This window comes from Chiloscyllium punctatum, chromosome 37 (assembly GCF_047496795.1).
Source record: "Chiloscyllium punctatum isolate Juve2018m chromosome 37, sChiPun1.3, whole genome shotgun sequence".
In the NCBI taxonomy this organism is placed as follows: domain Eukaryota; kingdom Metazoa; phylum Chordata; class Chondrichthyes; order Orectolobiformes; family Hemiscylliidae; genus Chiloscyllium; species Chiloscyllium punctatum.
Genome location: NC_092775.1, coordinates 22325383 through 22338783, shown reverse-complemented (window position 1 = coordinate 22338783; position 13401 = coordinate 22325383). Strand labels below are relative to the sequence as shown.

Genomic DNA, 13401 nt, shown 5'->3' with positions numbered 1-13401 from the left:
CATGAACCTATGGCCACCCACCCATAATTTAATGCCCTGTCATCTTCCTACAAGAATGCCCACATGGTCTGCTGCCAAAGCATTGGATAGGGACGTAATATATAGGGAACACATAAAATAAATTGCAGAGTTGCTTGCAGATGTATGGGAGAGGGGTGCCTCTCATTCAGAAGCACTTAATGCCTGATTGAGAGACCTGGCATCAGGAAAGTTGTGATCTGCTTAGAGTCTTTACCCTGCCCTTCCTATTACCTGTCCCTTCCCACCTCCCACCTTCTTCTACCCCTGAACCCTCACCTCTCCCTGCCCTTCTCCTTCCCTACCCTTCCCTTGCCCCTTTTGTCCTCGTCCATCTTTTTACCCCAAAACCTCACCCCTACCCACAATATTGCAACTTGTACATTCATCATAAGAGAGAGTAAGAGAGCTTGTGTTTAGTATACTGCCAATATTCTTGTCTTGAGTCAGACCATGCAAGATTTTGGTCAAAAACAATGGCATCTCCTAGGGGTGGAAGGAGAGCTGGTATGAGCTTCCAATTGATTGGTTGAAGAAAACAGCAGACAAATAACAAAGTATTTCCTCATTTCCCTGACCCATTGACAATGAAAGCCAGAAATGGATATTATAATTTGGGCATGAATATCCATCAAGGCAGAGGATCGTATTCTCTTTTGTTTTACTTAATGAGCAGCATGGTGGCTCAGTAGTAAGCACTGCTGCCTCACAGTGCCAGGGACTTGGGTTCGAATCCAGCCTTGGGTGACTGTCTGTGTGAAGTTTACATGTTCTTTCTCTCTGTCTTGGTTTTTGCCTGGTATTCTGGTTTCCTTCCACAGCCCACAGATGAATAGGTTAGCTTGATTGACTATGCTAAGGTGTGCAGGGATTTGCAGGCTAGGTGGATAAGCCTTGGGAAATGTGGGGTTATAGGGAAAGGGTGTGGGGAGCGGAGTCTAGCTGGTAATCTGTTTGGATTTGAAAGGCCAACTTGCTTCTTTCCATATCAAGAGGCTTCTGTTCTTTTCTAGGATATTGCACAAATTGTAAACATAGCCTTTTTTTCCTTTCTTCTGGCAGGAGGTTTTGATCTCTGGGTGGAAATAATGGAAATTTGGTGGCATAGTGTACATTCCAAATCTCCGCTATGTGCTGCCAGCAGGTTAGACTCCCTGTCGGAATTACAAGCCAGGAAATCCTCCCTACTGTGCGTACATCTGTTGTGGAAGCAATGTCGCCAAACAAAAAGAAAGAGTGGCACAGCAGCTTATCTCTTTTTTTGAACACTTGCACACTCCAACAGTTCCATCTTTTAGATATTTTCCAGTTCCTGTTGGATCGACTGGGTGCATTAATTCTGGTCATAGGCTTCTTGCCACCTAAAGTTTCCTCTATATACCCCACTGAGTAAATCCAATGCAACACCCAGGAAAAGGAACAGAAAAATCCATCCTGTTTTCCTTAGTTCATAAGGATGTGTTAACTTCCATTCTGCCAAGTGAATGATGTCCAAGCTGTGAAATATGGTGGGTGGCATGCAGCATATGAGGGCTGGTAATCCAGCTCTTTAACTTCAGGCATCCTTTTCTGATTCAAGATCATGGAGCAAATGTTCTGAATTGGCAATCCAGCCACACAGTTGGGAATATTCATTAGAAATTCTAGTCTTGAGGTTAGCAGCCCTGATTTACATGTTTTATTTCACAATCCATGTGCATATATCTCTGGTACATTTTGTCTTAGGCAACAGAATTACTTTAAGAAGAATAACAAATGGAAAATAACATGCCTGTAAGCAGTGCCCTCCAGATTTGAGCCGCTATCTGTCGCCAGCCTTGAAGTTTGGCAGAGTCTGCTGGATTGGGAGATTGACCTGTTAATTAGGACCTTGCATTTTAGAATTTCCTGTAGTTAGATAAAGTAAGAATTACGGTTAATATGTAGATATTACTGAGAACAATGCATTTACAAGTGGCCTGTGAAATCTCTCAGTATACCCCGAACCAGATTATAAAGTTGATAAGTGCATCCATTCATGCTTAGTGATGGAAGCCAGGCTGCAGTAGCTGGGGTAAGTATTTTGAAGACTAATGAGATGTTTACATTGCATAATGGTCTTTCTTTCCAGAGCATGCTGATGGCTTGTGTCATCGGTTGACAACTGTTTGTCCAACCGTGAGACCACAGACCCAGGGATTAGCTAAAGATGCTTGGGAGATCCCACGGGAATCCTTGAGATTGGAAGTGAAGCTTGGACAAGGTTGCTTTGGAGAAGTATGGATGGGTAAGAGACCTTACATTCAGTCTAATGATAGAGATGGTTTATGTTACTGTATTGTTGGAAAGATTACATTGACAGGGAATATGAGCAACTGCTTCAACTTTATCACTGTCTCAATTACAGAATTTAATTAAAGTTGCCTTTTAGAGTAGCATAATGTAATTTTTTTCACTTTTTTTTTGTATGGATAGTTCAGTGTTATTACCTCTCTGAGTACCTTTGGGTTAGACTGCAACATACCTTTTAAGAAATTGGCAATTTATCCCTTAAAATGTCTGCACATTTTGCAGTGATTGCCACATTCCCAGTAGGAATTATGTTTTATCTCAGACCGTATTGAATGATTCACATCGACTCACAGCACAAGTAAAAAGGATTTGCAAACCTGAAATAACAATAGGGAAATATACAGCAGATCGATTAACAACAGTGGAGGAAAAAGTGAACTTCAGCTGTGGTTTCTAGTTGCAATGAACGTACACACAAAATGTGCACTTGTACCCAATGCTTAAGAATTATGGCCCACTATAGTCTGTTTCCAGCATTTTGGAAATTTAGTCTCAGTCAGTCCTATCTTTGCCAATTACCTTTTCCTAATTTCAAAGTATCTGCTAAATTCTTAGTTCGTGTATACATTATTGGAAGTATTTCTTTTGTTCCCTTACTTATTAATTGGCTTCAGGAAAACCTGAAGTCTTCATTTCAGGATAGATTAATAGTAGTGTTAAACACTGAGATAAATATGTGCAACACAATGTACAAGATGTTGTGGTTCTGTTCGCCGAGCTGGGAATTTGTGTTACAAATGTTTCGTCCCCTGTCTAGGTGACATCCTTAGTGCTTGGGAGCCTCCTGTGAAGCGCTTCTGTGATGTTTCCTCCAGCATTTATAGTGGCCTGTCTCTGCCGCTTCCGGTTGTCAGTTCCAGCTGTCCGCTGTAGTGGCCGGTATATTGGGTCCAGGTCGATGTGTTTGTTGATACAGTCTGTGGATGAGTGCCATGCCTCTAGGAATTCCCTGGCTGTTCTCTGTTTGGCTTGCCCTATAATAAAACCAATGTAGCGTACAAAATCCCATGCAAGGACTGCACAAAACACTACATAGGACAAACAGGAAGACAGCTAACGATCTGCATCCATGAACACCAACTAGCCACGAAACGACACGACCAGCTATCCTTAGTAGCCACACACGCAGATGACAAGCCACATGAATTTGACTGGGACAACACTACCATTATAGGGCAAGCCAAACAGAGAACAGCCAGGGAATTCCTAGAGGCATGGCATTCATCCACAGATTCAATCAATAAGCACATTGACCTGGACCCAATATACCGGCCACTGCAGCGGACAGCTGGAACTGACAACCGGAAGCGGCAGAGACAAGCCACTATAAATGCCAGAGGAAACAGCACAGAAGCGCTTCACAGGAGGCTCCCAAGCACTGAGGATGTCACCTAGCCAGGGGACAAAATGTTTGCAACACAAATTCCCAGCTCGGCGAACAGAACCACAACAACGAGCACCCCGAGCTACAAATCTTCCCCCAAACTTTGAACAATGTACAAGAATATTGTACTTTTATAAGAGATTAAGAGCTTTCTATATTTATTTCAGATTTCCAGCGACTGCAGTACATTGCTTTTATTTGACTAATAATTCAATTATTTCTGCTCAGTCTGTACTTCACTGGATCACTAAATAGATCACCTTTAAACTTGCTTCAGGAGAGGGTGTATGATAACCAAATATGACATTTGAGATTCTCTGATTTGTCTTTCCCAGAATTTTGGGGATCAGAAACACTGAATATCGGCATTTAAAGTGATTAGCTTTCTGACAATCATTAGATCAGTCACTTAGAGTGATTAACCAGAAGTGCATCATGCATGAGGGGGAGAAAAGGAGGTGCTATGTGGTACTGCACAGCTTTAGGAATGAGAAGATGGAGAGCACAGAGAGGAGACCAAGGGCAAGACGGGGATTTAGAGTTACCTGGGATTACAATGCGATATTGATCAGATAAGCCAATGGGCTGAGCATTGGCAGATGGAGTTTAATTTAGATAAATGCAAAGTCCTGCATTTTGGGAAAGCAAATCTTAGCAGGACTTATACACTTATTGGTAAGGTCCTAGGGAATGTTGCTGAACAAAGAGACCTTGGAGTGCAGGTTCATAATTCCTTGAAAGTAGAGTCGCATGTGGATAGGATAGTAAAGAAGGTATTTGGTATGCTTTTCTATATTGGTTAGAGTATTGAGTCCCGGAGTTGGGGACATGTTGTGGCTGTACAGGACATTGGTTTGACCATTTTTGGAATATTGCATGCAATTCTGGTCTCCTTCCTATTAGAAGAATGTTGTGAAACTTGAAAGGGTTCAGAAAGATTTACAAGGATGTTGCCAGTGTTGGAGGATTTGAACTAAAGGGAGAGGCTGAATAGGCTGGGGCGGTTTTCCCTGGAGCATCGGAGGCTGAGGGGTGACCTTGTAAAGGCTTATAAAATCATGAGGGGCATAGATAGGGTAAATAGAGAAGGTCCCTGAGGTGGGGGAGTACAGACCTAGAGAGCATAGGTTTAGGGTGAGAAGGGAAAGATATAAAAGAAACCTAAGGGGCAAATTTTTCACGCAGAGGGTGGTGCATGTGTGGTAAGGGTTGCCAGACGAAGTGGTGGAGGCTGGTACAATTGCAGCATTTAAAAGGCATCTGGATGGGTATATGAATAGGAAGGGTTTGGAGAGGTATGGGCTAGGTGCTGGTAGGTGGGACTAGATTGGGTTGGGATATCTGGTCGGCATGGACAAGTTGGAGCGAAGGGTCTGTTTGTATGCTGTACATCTCTATGATGCTAATTGATGTTCAGCTTGTGACAAGCTTTTACCAGTGTTCTGCTCTGCTGTAGGAACTTGGAATGGAACAACGAAAGTAGCAATCAAGACTTTAAAACCCGGTACGATGTCTCCCGAGGCTTTCCTGCAGGAGGCTCAGATCATGAAAAAGCTACGGCATGACAAACTGGTTCAGCTGTATGCAGTTGTCTCCGAAGAACCAATCTACATTGTAACAGAGTACATGAGCAAAGGTAGTTATACATGGAATGAGATGTACTTCACGAAAGGTTTAACACTAATGTATTTGACCTCACTGGAATAGAACCTAGCATCTTTAAAATAGAATTGTAAAAACCAGATTTAGTATGGAGCTTGAAACAAAAATATAAATTGATACTTTTTTCCTCATGAGAGTAGCACTTCATAATGCTACACATCTTTCTGAGAAATTTAGTTCTGAGAAAATAGGCTTAGAAAAGGATTTCCTAAATGAATTCCAAATGGGTTTTGATACTAACACATATTCAAATTTGTGGTTAGCTGGTCTTTGACACCTTTGGAATTGTGTTCCTTTGCAGTGACCAGTAGTATTTGCATAAAACTAATTGGCTATCAGCTATAATAATGCTGGTTTTATAAATTATATATAGAAAAAAGTAAGTCATTTATGAAAAGGTAAGCTATTAAGAAGTAAAATACTGAGGAAAAATCTAAATTGTTGCATTATCTTCTTTTGTTAGTGGTATTGAGTTTCACTTGCATGCTGGTCATGTCAAAATAAACTGCTTCAGATTCACTTAGCTTGGTAGCTGAGAAAATGGTCTCTCAAGCTGATTTTCAAATAGTGTTTTCATTGCTGTATGAGAATAATCCACAAGCATCAATGATAGTGGAGTGCTGTGTAGAGCCACTGAACATTCTTTGAAACTTTGCACTTTGTTTTTTGGTTCATGTAGTACCTGCAAAATGTATTCCTGTGTATTGAAAAAAATCTCATAATCATTGTGGAAATGTGGCATGATAGAAAATCCTTGAAATCTGCTAAAACAAACAGATATGGTAATCTTGTTTGCTTTAACAATTTACCCTCAGTTCTGCCCTGGGAAGGTCACCTACTTCTGTTAAGTGTTGTATCTCTGTGTTACCAGTCAAATTTCCCAATTGTATTTTGTGTCTGAATATGCATAGCAAGTTCAATTCATATCAGGAAAGTTAGTGAAAACGAGTTGGTTTGCTGAGTGGTTGAGCTATAAATGTGAACTTGTAAGAGTCTGAATCCCTGTCATATGTTGGGAATAAAATCCTGACACCACAGCAAGGAGCAAACTTATTCGAGAAATGGTGGCTATGGGCACTAAGCATTCTCTATTCCACTTTGATGGAAGCAAGTTGAAGAGGACAGTGTAACAATGCAATGTTTTTCACGCTGAAAGACTTTTAAAATTAGCCAAATTCATATTTGTATGGTATCTATAAATGTGAATCAGTTTCTTATAAATATGATAATTGTGCAACAAGGAATAAGAAGATTTATAATTTGTTTTCTTTTTAATGGAGGACTTGGATTTTCAGCTTCTGATATTCAAGACACTAAAAACAAAGCCAAAGTAACCTTGTTGCATTCAATAATTTCAGTAATTGGGATATCTCTTTACTTTAGTGCTTGTTTAAACTAATGCAAATTTATGATCATTATTCTGAGAGACCAAAATGTTTGATGTGGTGAGTAGAAAAGAAAATGTTGCAATAGGGCTTTTGAAGTTAAGGATTAAGGCAGTGATTCCTAAACATTTCAGTTTCAAAGCACACTTCAATGAGATAAACCATTCTATGGCACATTCACTTTTTCAACTGAATCAATTAGTTATAAGCATCACATTTACATGTATTTATTATGGTCATGGCCTTACTCAAGAGGTTTGCAACATAGTGTATCCCACAAGCATACAACAATATATCCATTCCTTCTTAGAATCTGTTCTAACTTATATTAGCGGCTTATCTAAAATTATTCACCTTAAAATCTGTCCAAACAGTCCATTTCAACAGTCTTGCAACAATTGTGCACCCCATTACTGTTCAAATGCAATTTCTTCTCATCAAAGATATGATCCTCTATTATTGTGCATTCTCAAACTGAATGTTTGAGTCTGCACATGTGCAAGCAAGCTGTGTAATGAGCCAAGTTCCCACCTTCCCACAGGTGCAGTGACAAATGTCCATGTGTCAATGTCCACAGTATATACTTCTCATCTTACCGTGGCAGACTGATTGCAAACCTCTGGGCTAAGGCATATTTGACAGCAAGGTAGAGTGAAACCTGACTCTGCATCTTAATGCACTGTACCTTGACCTGAGAATGCTTGATTGTATCATTCCCTGAGTATTAAGAAAAGAAAAATCTGTATTGTTGCTGTATAGCCCACTTTTGTCAATCTCACAGATACAGGATTAAAATGTAATATCATAGAAAGTAATTGACTTGAAACCTAAGATGTCACTGCATTCTTATCTTTCGAATGGTTTGCTATTACAGGAAGTTTATTGGATTTCCTTAAAGGTGAGATGGGAAAGTACTTGAGGCTTCCACAGCTGGTTGATATGGCTGCTCAGGTTAGTGTTAACTTATTGCTAATAAAAAATGCATGATTTTTAAAGGTCCTTTCGGCTCTTGTGGTTTTACTTAATGTGTTATGTTACCAGTGGTATGATAATCTATTGATTTAGCATCTCCTAAAATAGACCTTAACAATCTGTGGTCATTCAATCTATAATCATACCCACACAACACATCAAAAAACAGCTCTGGATTCGAAGTAGCTCCAACTCAACCACTTATTGGGGTCAGGGGAAAACAAATCTATGCATGTGCCAATGATATTCACACCTGAACTCAAAAAGCAGTGTTAAGTAGAAAACTTTGCTGTAAATTTTACTGTAGTATCTACTGTACATTTTATTTTTATAAAATTAAAATTTAATTATAGTTCGTTAATTTTAAACCTAACTGTCAGTTAACTGTAATGGATATAAATGTCAAGGAATGCTTTAAAAGCAAATTATCTCTTGAAGTAAAAGACTTTGATGTCAGTATCTAATTTTGTTTCATTAGTAAAACTTTCCTGCATTTGATCTTATTATCCCAGGAAACTAACAACTCTGATAAATGAATGCCTAGTTTGGTAGAGAACAATAACTATCACCTTATATCTGTGAAACCAGTGGGTTCAAAAATAGTTTGAATCCTAGCTGTGGCTTGGCAAGTAACAAAGTCTTGAAGGTGAGGTAGAGACATGACAGCAAGGTAAAGCAAAGGAAGCAAGTTCTTCACTCTGCATTCCACTATCATGTGGGGCCCGTGCGCTCAAAGCTATGTCGCTCAAGAACTGGCATGCTGAGTTACATAAAGAACCATACAGAAATTTGCAACCCTAAATAGATGTTATGTTCAAATTGAAAGACAGCAGATGATGCTGTGTTTTTATTTCTGAGTCACAATGTTTAAGTTCAAGTTCAAGTCCCACTGATAGGCTTTGAGCAGGTACCATGCATTTTACTTGAAAAAAACATGTTACCTAAAAATGGGAAAGTTCTGTCCATAGTGTTATGATCCTGGCTGGTGGCAATACTTGACAAACCAGATCCTAGAGTAAAATCTGACTTGATAAGTTTTAATTTTTGTACTTATTTACTATGGTGATTAGGGACTGAATACATTTACATGGCACTGCCAATGTTCTTTCACAAAACAACACAAATTTAGTTTGTAAAAGAAGAAGCATTATATATCTGTATTATATGTACATATATATAAAATCTGTATGCACTTTCATATTAAAACAAAGGTTTAGCCTCTTTCCCTGTCCCTTAGAGAAACTCAGTCTCTGTGCAATGTTTCTCCTATCTTAGCTCTTTAATTCCTTACTTAAATGATAGTCCTCATTCCAGTTCTGATCGCCAAAATTGTATTTTCCAGTTCCAATAATCTGTACTTGCTTTCAGTCTGATAGTTTTTAAATTCTGCAATGACTCTTGTAATGTGGGGGTCATGTCCCTATCTTTGAGTCTGGAGGCTTAGATTCAAGTCCCATCTGCTCCAGTGGTGTACACCAACATCTCTGAGCTGAATAGAAAATATTTAAAAACTTTTACCACAAAGCAAAAGCTTGGAGACTTCACAAACTAACGTGCTTGGTTCTTCTGAATTCAAAGCGGATTCCAAATTGAACTCAAATTATTATTGACCCCTGATCTGTTTTCTTTGTATGTAATAAAGGTCCAACTTTGCAAACACTTCATTGATTAATGTCACAGGTAAGAGATAAAGTTGCCTTTGTTCTACCAGATCATAGGGCTGCTCCCTTATTAGAAGATATAAGTGAGGGTCACCCCACCTCAGTCAAGGGTAGAGGTTGAGGAGGAAAGTCCTTTATGTTAACTTCAGACAATGCGGAAAATGAACCCATGCTGTTTGCATCATTCAAACAGTTTTTTGAATTCTTATCGGACATTCCACATCCAATAAACTAATCTAACCAACCTCCTAGGAACACCACAGTTAAGGTAAATGTAAAGTTACCATAGTCCCAGAGGGCTACCATTTCATTATGGAGAGCGAGAGTAAGAGATGACTGGTACCAGTTTAACCTGAGGGTCGCCATGCCTCTGGAAGAGGTGAGGTTGAGAAGGCAGGAACTTCTTGATAACTTCAGCCTGTATGTAAATTGAATCTTTGCTGGTGGTGTCACTCTGCATTGCAAAACAGCTGTCCAGTCTACTTTGGATTCCAGCATCTGCAGTTTATTTTGTTTCTAAACAAGTAGCCTGCTAGGCACTAAAGTTATATGTCACCTTGAAATTTAAATCTTTAGTTCATTGTTCTACAATATTTTCTGACTGCTTTCAAAAAACTTCCACGCACAGATCTAGTCACCTCTACCTTAAAGTCCAAATTCCTGAATGATATTATTTATACATTTTTACTGCAAAAGTTGTAGCTGGGAGTTTGCTGTGCATAAATTGGTTGTGTTTCCAACGTTACCACTGTAACTACAGTTCAGAAGTACTTCACTGGTGGTAAAGTGCTTTGAGGTTTCTGGTGGTTAGGCAAATGCTATATAAATGCAAATTTTTTTATGGCCCTGATCGTATGGCGAGTGATATTGTGTCACAATATTATCTTCTTCCTTAATAAAAAAAAACACTTCTTTCTCATAACATTACCTCCATCTCTGGCCAGTGCCAATTACTTAATGAAAAATATAAACATGGTCAAAAGAGATATTGCTTTTAATTCAGCTTCGGATATAAGAAATGTCTTAAATCATAACTGATGTGATAAAATCTAGCGGAGTAGTTGGACATGTTACATCGAGTGTTTATCTCAAAGTGCAGCTGAATGTTGAACAGACTTCCAGTGGGAGAAAACCAGAGTTCAAATAGAAAATTATACAGCTAGAGTAATGTTTAACATTGGTTGAACATTGGAGAAACCATTCCAAATGTAAACTGGCATGTACTCGGAACCTAGAGCTGAGTCATTCGGAAGCATAGTGTCTCAAGCTGCTTTGGCATTGATTGAAAAGTCTGTTGCAAACAGATTTCTGTTTAATGTTTTCCATAAACCATTGCTGATTATTATCTTTTGGATTGCTGGCAGGTAGATAGCACTAAAACAAATGGAATAAGGCAGGCACTATGATCTTCCTGGTGTTGCATACTAATCTATTGGGGATGCACTTTAAATTTCATATTTTCTGAAGTAAATGAACTCGTGCCACTCTGAGATTTTACAAGGTAAAACTGCCCTCAGATTCACTGATGGGCATTGATAGAATCAACTAGATGAGAGTGGGGAAGCAGAAGGGTCACATTTACCTGGTAAATGCTGCCATTCAAGGGTGGTATGAGATGCATTATGGCACTTCAGAGCCCTGCTTTGTTTACTGTTGAATCCATGGCCTTTAAATTCTAAATATTTTCATAAACTGTGGAGCTGCAAAGTGGTTCTCTAGCATTGCTATTATACTAATGCTGAAGTGCGCCTGGACAAGTATAATAAAAAAAACACACAATATTCCACAAAAGAGTACATTGTAAAAAAAAAATTGATAATTTAAGGTCAGTTTTTGCTGTGCCCTCAAAGAGAAGTGGTATTCATCCAACAGTAAATCATTCTACCTTTTCCCTTTAAACTAGAAATATTTATATTTTTGCCAGAAATGTATTTTGCATTCCAATATTTGATTAATGCTAACTAAATATAAGAATGTCTTTTCCTTCTTCCTCCTCAATCGATTAATGGTCACCCTGTTTTGCCAGTTGGTGTCCATGGATGGTTGTCTAAATGAAAGATAGGAGCAGTAATTAAATACATATTCAAATAATTATTTATGATATGTCAGACCATGAACTGCATGTAATATATTAACAAACAGGAAATAGTCAAGGTCTTTTCCCCAGACGAGAGGGGACCTAAACTAGAGGGCATAGGTTTAAGGTGAGAGGGGAAAGATTTAAGAGGGACCTAAGGGGCAACTTTTTCATGCAGTGGGTGGTTTGTGAATGGAATGAGCTACCGGAGGTGGTGGTGGAGGCTTATACAACACCAACATTTAAAAGACTTCTCGATACGTATATGAGTAGGAAGGGGTTGCTGGGACATGGGCGAAATGCTAGCAAATGGTACTAGATTAATTTAGAATATTGGGTCGGCATGGGCGTGTTGAACTGAAGGGTCTGTTTTCATGCTGTCTATCTCTATGACTCTGTATTATGAAATCCTGTCATGCAAAACTTGCTAACAGTTCCTTTTACATGTACAGTTCCTTTTGCATTAGACTTTGCATACATTCTTGTTCATATCCCCAGTGTTTCCAAAAAGAGGGTCATATGGTTTTATACGCTTTACATTTTAGAATACTTCAGTATGTACCATCTCCCAGAACTTTGAAAATGACTTGGTAAGGCAAAATTTGATTCTCCTCCATTTTCTTTGTTAAATTCAATGCTGTGTTGCTCCTGATTTACAGATTGCAGCTGGTATGGCATATGTAGAAAGAATGAATTATGTTCATAGAGATTTACGAGCGGCTAACATTCTTGTGGGAGAAAGCCTCGTGTGTAAAGTTGCTGACTTTGGCTTGGCTCGACTGATCGAAGACAATGAATACACAGCCCGACAAGGTTAGTGCTGGCTGGTACAACTGACTACAGTTATTGGGATTTTGAAATGTCCTATCATAATCATGTGGTTGTGGTTCTTTATTTTGAAAGATTGTGGATTTATGCAGTGCAACTAATATAGAATTTAGAGAGTCAGGGTTTGGACGTTTTCTTTTGTACTCAGTTCAGAATCTCCTTCACATTGACACTTGTTTCCAGGATCTCATAATAACACATTGATATTGACTTCCAGTCCCAGAAAAATCACCCTCATTCAATTGAGCATGAATGTTCTATTGCTCAAGTATTCTTTTTGTCTGACATTGCCAATATATTTCTGATAATAGGCGGTTTGTTCTTTGGGTCCTCCCAACTCTACTTGTGTGAGGCTATAATGTAATCTTGTGTTTAAGTGTGGAAATAGGAAACATGCACTCACTCCATATGTTCAGCCTGGATTCCAGCTCTGACCCCAGAAATAAAATGACATAAACCAGTCTTGTGCCACATTGTTTTCTTTCTTGTGTTTCTTTTTCTCAGTTTCTTTTTATGATCATTTTTGACTGCACTGTGCTTAATCGGATCAAGTTGGTTAATATGCCAGATGGAAAAGCTGAAGTTTTATTCCCTTTTGCCTCAAGGCTACAGCAGGGCTAAACTAGATAAAGTCACATATTGCTTCAAGCCGCAATTTCATCTTGTTCCAATGACCTGATCTTATCAAGATTTCACAGCATAAAATGAAATGAATTATTAAAAATCTTGTGGATTCTGCGACTGTATTTCATATTAGCTCAACTAATCTGTCAAAAAAAAAATCTTATGATTGCAGGAAAAATGAAATAGTATTATGTGAATCAGGGCAAAAGAAATACTGGTGTCCATTAAAGAAAAATAACTAATTTAAACAAAAATACATGTTGTGAGTTTGAACATTGTCAAATTATTTCCCCACCCCCCCAGCTTTGGTGATGTGGACCTTGGTTTTACACCCTGATTTCTTTATGCAAAATCTGTACATCCAAATAGTAAAGTTAAACAAAACAAATATAGTTTCTAAAGACCTATATAAGAAAACAAAAGGCTGCATTTCTTTCTATGCTTTATATCAACAGTTAA

At 38.7% G+C, this 13401-nt stretch overlaps 1 protein-coding gene across 1 annotated transcript in view; it reads left to right on the top strand.

Annotated features, from left to right (window-relative positions):
* Positions 1-13401, top strand: part of LOC140462935 (proto-oncogene tyrosine-protein kinase Src-like) — a 174905-nt gene that overhangs the window by 150900 nt on the left and 10604 nt on the right. The window contains exons 7-10 of the mRNA XM_072556443.1: positions 2129-2284; positions 5190-5369; positions 7655-7731; positions 12150-12303. Coding sequence (XP_072412544.1) covers positions 2129-2284; positions 5190-5369; positions 7655-7731; positions 12150-12303 — 567 coding nt within the window. The remainder of the gene's footprint in view (positions 1-2128; positions 2285-5189; positions 5370-7654; positions 7732-12149; positions 12304-13401) is intronic.